Below are 6,966 nucleotides of genomic sequence, written 5' to 3' on the forward strand. Positions count from 1 at the left end.
AATTAGACTTTTAAAATTATAAACTTGGATTAGCAAACACAACATGCCATTGGAACACAGGAGTGATGGTTGTAGATAATGGGCCACTGTAAATAATCCATTTGAAGTCAGCAGTTTCTAAACTTTTGAACCGTGGTTAGTGTACACACACATATATATATATATATATCACCTAAAGGATTATTAGGAACACCATACTAATACTGTGTTTGATCCCCTTTCGCCTTCAGAACTGGAGAGTGGCCATTTTTGGAGTGAACATTTTTGGAGGGACCTGAAAGTCTGTATTGCCCAGCGACAGCCCCGAAACCTGAAGGATCTGGAGAAGGTCTGTATGGAGGAGTGGGCCAAAATCCCTGCTGCAGTGTGTGCAAACCTGGTCAAGAACTACAGGAAACGTATGATCTCTGTAATTGCAAACAAAAGTTTCTGTATCAAATATTAAGTTCTGCTTTTCTGATGTATCAAATACTTATGTCAAGCAATAAAATGCAAATGTGATTTTCTGGATTTTTGTTTTAGATTCCGTCACTCACAGTTGAAGTGTACCTATGATTAAAATTACAGACCTCTACATGCTTTGTAAGTGGGAAAACTTGCAAAATCGGCAGTGTATCAAATACTTTTTCTCCCCACTGTATATATACCCAAATGATCCCTGTTTATGAGTCACTGACATTATCTGCAGATGCCTTCACATCAAACCATGTTACATTGGACATCTACTCTGTGATTTTTTTCCTTTTCATAGTAATTTTTTCCCCCCCCAGTTTATATTAATATACATTTGCTCAGTGATTTTTCTCTTTTTGATAGTAATTTATATTACTATCAATGTGCAATATTTTAAATTCACAAACGTATATTGTGAATATATGACATAAGAGTAAATTACAATCACCCTTTTAATAGTCGGAAGATTAATTAACAATAGATTAGATTTTGTATGAAGTTTTACTTGTGAGAACCCCTAAACTACATTTTTCATTAGGCCAGGTGTCAGTAACTTTTAGGACTGAAAGACCAGTGTTAAATATTGTGTTGAGAGAGCAATACAAGGAAGTTGAGCCCTTTTCAAGTACAATAATGGCACTACCTAAACGTACCCCTAACCACAACGATACCAGGAAAATGACCATGAAACCTGACGTTTAACATCACAGACAATGGGCGCAGCAGTTGTCTGTAGACATCACAAGGACTATTGAATCTTGAGAACAAACATTAAATATGTTACAAAACCGATGTTTGACAATGTTTTACTTAAAATACATAAATAATGAAAAAATACACAAAAATTATGAATCAGCAGGTTTGTGCAAAGGTGAGGTTTTTCATTCCTTGACGCTGACTCTCATTCCTTGACTTGCATTGTTTTCTTAACAAATGCAGAAAACCAGAATTAAACCTAACATATTGCCAAGTCACAAACACATTGTTAAAAAGAGACTTCAATGCATTTAGGATTAAATAACTTTCATTCATTTGTCAAGAACATAACAGATGACATTTGAGATATGGACACTGTCTGCTCATCCTGCATGACACCAACACACACACAGGCATACACACTTCACCAGGAGATTCAAATGTCCCAAAGCTGTCACTAAAAACAATTGTAAAAAATAACACAATGTGATTGCCTGACAATCACATTATACCTTATAGAGAATAATCAATTTTTGATTCCAATTAAGTAATATACATGAAGAAATAAAATGTTCTTATTCTTATCTGATTAAATTCTCAATGTTGGCATTTGTTCCTCAGGGGAGACAGACTGACATTTCAGCTGCCTGTCTATGAGGATATATTAGTGGGTGCCACTGATGAGTAAATTAGCCCCATCCCTGAGTCTGAGCTGTCTCTGCCAGGCATTCTGTATTCACAGAGCCTGGACATAGCATTTTTTGTGAAGTTATACCAACACCATGGTCATCCAGTGGTCATAGCATGACAGCACAAACATACAGTATCTCGGACCAGCTTAGTAATTCCCCTCAAAACACTGGAAAATGTAAATAAAGGCACAGACAATGCAAGTCTCTTCTGGTAATGTGCAGTTTATCTGAAGTAAAAAAAAATACATTTTTTATCCTGAAACATGTTTTTGATCCTGCACAATGTTTAACCGTCATTCTATTTACATATTTTGTTTTAATTATCAAGAGACACCTTTAAACTTTGGTGCAATTATTTGTGCTTTATTCAGGGTCGACATTTCCTCATTCATTTGTATTAAGATGATTCATGTCATGTAGTCTACACAGTGCATATAATCACATACCTATACTGCCTCTCTTGTAGTAAAATTGCTGATTATTATTTTGAAAACCATGAAATCCCAGGCATTTAGAAATATGTGGAACAGAAGAGAAAAGTCGGGCAGAAAGAATAGCCGATTAATAGGGAATAAGGACCCACGAGGAAGCACTTGTGTTTCACGGGACTCTGCTTCCTAGAATAGAAGCAATGTTCAGAGTCAGCCAGTCCACTGATCAAAGACAGCAACTAGCTTCTCCCAGCAGGGGCTAAGCCAACTCAGGTCATAAGACAACCATAACTATAATGCTTACTGCTTAGTGAGTAGGCTCTTTATCATAATTAGGAAGTTACAATTCCATTATGTCCAGAGTGTGTAAAAGAAGTGTTTGTTATAATTGAGACTTACAACGAAAGACAATTTTGATCTTTAAATACAAATATATACTTACAAAAATCTCACAGAATCTTTTATATACAGTAAAAACATAATATCTAATAGTGTCTCTGCATGGCAATTAAGTCCAAAAAAATGATTATCATTCAATCAGTCTGTGAACAAACAGTTTTTTTGTGTGTTTGGGGGACGCCCAGCATAAGCTACTGTACATACAGAGTCCTCAACCACCCCAGACCACTCACACTGTAGTCTCACCCTGTTTGCTGTTAGCCAGTCTTGTGTAAAACCTCCTCCATGAGTTGAGTGTCTTTCCAGACCATATCCAGAACCCTGATGTTATCCCCACAATCAGAGTCATGAGGTATTTGATCATGAATACTGTGAAGTCTGGGCTCATATTGTGGTGCGGGTAGGCCGGACAGGGCACAGCGTACGTCTTACACGTCTGACTAATCCACGTCCTCTCCCACTGCTCCCGGAAGGCCTGCTCATAGAAATAGCAGGCAATGACAATTGTGGCAGGTACAGTGTAGAGCACGCTGAAGATCCCTATTCTCACCATCAGCTTCTCCAGCTTTTCTGTTTTTGAGCCATCATGCTTCATAATGGTTCTGATCCGGAATAGGGAGACAAAGCCAGCAAGGAGGAATGAGGTGCCAATGAAGAGGTAAACAAAGAGAGGCGCCAGGACGAAGCCTCTGAGAGCATCCACACTGTTGATGCCCACAAAGCACACGCCGCTCAGGACATCCCCATCTACCTGACCCACTGCTAGGATGGTGATGGTCTTAATAGCAGGCACTGCCCACGCTGCCAGGTGGAAGTACTGAGAGTTGGCCTCAATTGCTTCATGACCCCACTTCATACCTGCTGCCAAGAACCAGGTAAGGGCCAGAATGACCCACCAGATAGAGCTGGCCATGCTGAAGAAATACAACATCATAAAGAGAATGGTGCAGCCCTCTTTTTTAGTACCCTGCACCACAGTCCTAATGTCATTGTCAAACCTATCATTGCAGACCACTTTGTCCTCAAGGAGAAATCCAACTATGTAGGCAATGGATACCATGGTGTAACAACCGGATAAGAAAATAATAGGGCGTTCAGGGTAACTGAAGCGTTTCATGTCCACCAGATAGGTTAGAACGGTGAATAAGGTCGATGCACAACATAACACGGACCATATTACTATCCATATTCTGGCGAACTTCAACTCCTCCTCGTTGAAGTACATCATACCGTTGGATTTATTTGGCTCGCACGGTGCACCACAGTCATCCTCACCAAGAAAGCGATAATTCATGTAACTGGGGACTTTGAGAGACGCCGGGCACTTGAACTGTCCTTTTACAATCCCAGTGACATGCGTTGGGTCCGTTACATCAGGGGTGGGATTGACTGGTGTGCTTTTATCAGACACATTCTGCCCGACGCACAGCTCACCAGCACCGTGAACAGGGAAAGACTCACAAGCGAGGCTGTCCGGCCACTGAAAACCGAATTTGTTCATGAGCGCCTCGCAGCCCTGTCTCGCCCTCTCGCACAATGACCTACACGGGGGAAGTGCCTGCTCAAGTACTGTGCATACAGGCGCATACATAGAGCAAAGAAAAAACTTTAAATCAGGAGAACATTGAACTTTTACAAGCGGGTAAAACTGGTGTACCTCGAGCCCTGCGTCCTCCTGGTTTGTGTGTCCCAGTAAATTTGGCATGATAGTCTCGTTGTATGCGATGTCCGTACAAAGTGGAATAGAAATCGGCTGACAAAAACCGTGCTCCGGAATAGACATTCCCCGGTCGCCATTCTGTCCGTATGCCCGAATAGATCCCAAACTTATCAATAAAAACAGCTGAAAAAATATAAACGGTTTATAAGTCATTATGAAATCATTGCGCACAGCCATACTATATTTGGTGTTTCTTCCCAAACTAGCCAGCTCTCCAGCTTACAAAACTGTACTTCAACAGTACGCAAATTTCCTTTCTTTGTTTGGTTTTCCTTTCCTCGTAAACGTACTTCCTTACTGCGTAACTTTAGGTTGTTTTTGCTTATCGTCGGTCGTTGCGTGAATATGTTAAAAGTCCAGCAATGAATAGCGCAGAAAGAATTTGAAATAAAAAATCTCCTACACTCAAAACACTGGCCTGGACTGTTCTTCAGCACGGGTTCTCTGCTGCCTACTTTAGTTGCCTGACTGAAAGCCCCTCTCTGCGAAGCAGAAACCTGTTTTCCAGGCGCCGTGCTTTCTCTGAGATCAGTCTCTCTCGTCTTCTTAATATGGAAAAAAAGGGTGGGACTAAATGGACTAGATGGCAAGGTTTAGGGAACGTCTAACATTTTTCATCATGGGGTTCTTGGTTGTTCATTGATGAGTTTTAATATCTTTTCAGTATCCTAAACAATATTCAACATTAATGATGCCCGTATACATAGCCCTATGAGAATTTTGACAGCCACATCTAGGCCTGGTGTAAAATTAAATAGGCTTCTAGTACTATACTAAACTACCTCAAGAAGCCTAGTTTTGTCAGTCAAGGCTTCCTTGATAATATTTAAGGTTTAATTTAAGTCATCCAGAGTAATTTACTTGCTCAAAGAGAGAGAAACAGATTTTCCCCTTGCCAGCTGAAAGGTTGAATGTAGCAACCTTTCGGTTACTAGTCAGATGTTCTAAGCTAATTAGTGAAACCAAGTGTACCTGTAAAACACAGTAAATAACACCATGTACTTCTAAAATACACAATGTATGTAGACTAAATATTTTACAGAGACACATACAGGTTAATATCAATGGGCCTCCCCTTTAAACCACAATGTTGTCTGCCAGGTAAAGCCTTAGGGACAGAGATGAAAGTGATTTGTCACTAAGACCCATTGGGATCAGAGGGCTTTCAAATCCAGCTCCCATATCCATGCTCTTGGGTGGAACAGTCAGAGAGAAAGGCACTGTATAGAGGAGAATAGGCATTGGACAGAAAGAGTGAGAGGGGTGAGACCCTTTGTAGAGCAGCCACCCCTAATGTAATGTTGTTAATACCAAAAACATGTATCATTGCAACATGATTAATAATGTATTTCCTTGTTTTAATCTCCTATACAGTTATGGTATATCAATAATTTATTGTTCACCCAAGGAATGTGCATGAAAACATATGTATAATTATCCACCTGTGGTGTATATTATCTGTACACAGGAGAATGTCAAAGTACATTATGTTAAGAATTCTAAATAATGTGTCTTAACAGATCAGGGTAAGAATGTGCAGATGATCGCTAATGTGGAAGAAGTTACCTAGATATTCTTACTGGTTATTAGGCATGTCTGTTATTGTAATGGAGAAGCAATTAATAGTGGGTAATGTATCCTGACAGAAGAATGTAGTGAGATTTAATTTTTAAAGCTACACCCCACCAAGAGAGGAAAACAGAATGACCTACATAAAATCTTGTTTTGGGACTGGTTGTCCAGCCAAGTTTATTCTTGTTGGCAAAAAGTTTTCCAGAGCAATCAACAATAGAAAAAAAGTTCAAACCTTTGCTATGAAATTTAAATGCACTTTTTGAACTAAAGTTTTGTAAAAAGCTGTTAACTGACTGCATGCAACAGTTCAACCAAAATGGAACTAAAATTGAATAATGACTTTAAAATCCTTATGTGTAATTAAATCATAATAGCACACATAGGCCCTACTGTAGCATAAATTATGTAATTGTGTTGTTGGTTTTTCCATGTATTTATTAATGACTGTCTGTCAACAGTAATAACCTGGAGGTCCATTGTTTTTATAAAGTATATCAGTTTGTGGACCAGGAGTTTGGAACATATTACACATAATCAATTATGAATTTTAAACAGCTGTCTATTTCCTATCCCCAATAGTGTGCTTGCTTTGACCAGAGACCATAAGGGGTGCCATTTGTGTGCAGACTTGGATATTGTTTATAGCCTCTGGTGCTTTTTCAGGGCTGAATGCTGGTGTGAGTTTTCTGTTTCAAAATAGCACTGACAGTCCCCAGTGTCACAGTGGTCCGAAGCTCCATGGATCAGATCGGTATAATTTGAATACATAAGACCTGGGTAGGTGTCCAGAGAAATCACTGCTGTGCTACTGTACAATGAAAGTGGGGGACTTTCTAATCAGGCCATCTCAAATCATCTATCTGTGACTGGTGATTAAGCAATAGGGAATTAAGGGGTGTGGTATATGATCAAAATACCACAACAAATAGCTGTTCTTAAGTACAATGCAATGCCGAGTACCTAGAAACAGCCCTTAACCGGGGTATATTGGCCAAATACC

At 39.5% G+C, this 6,966-nt stretch overlaps 1 protein-coding gene across 1 annotated transcript; it reads right to left on the bottom strand.

The window, feature by feature from the left end:
• Positions 1–2,043: 2,043 nt before the first annotated feature.
• Positions 2,044–4,919, bottom strand: fzd1 (frizzled class receptor 1). Its single transcript, XM_010885137.2, has one exon. It carries the CDS (start codon positions 4,566–4,568, stop codon positions 2,901–2,903), a length of 1,668 nt encoding a protein of 555 aa, XP_010883439.1. The 5' UTR covers positions 4,569–4,919; the 3' UTR covers positions 2,044–2,900.
• Positions 4,920–6,966: the final 2,047 nt, after the last annotated feature.

The sequence above is a fragment of the Esox lucius genome, chromosome 20, assembly GCF_011004845.1.
Source record: "Esox lucius isolate fEsoLuc1 chromosome 20, fEsoLuc1.pri, whole genome shotgun sequence".
In the NCBI taxonomy this organism is placed as follows: Eukaryota; Metazoa; Chordata; class Actinopteri; order Esociformes; family Esocidae; genus Esox; species Esox lucius.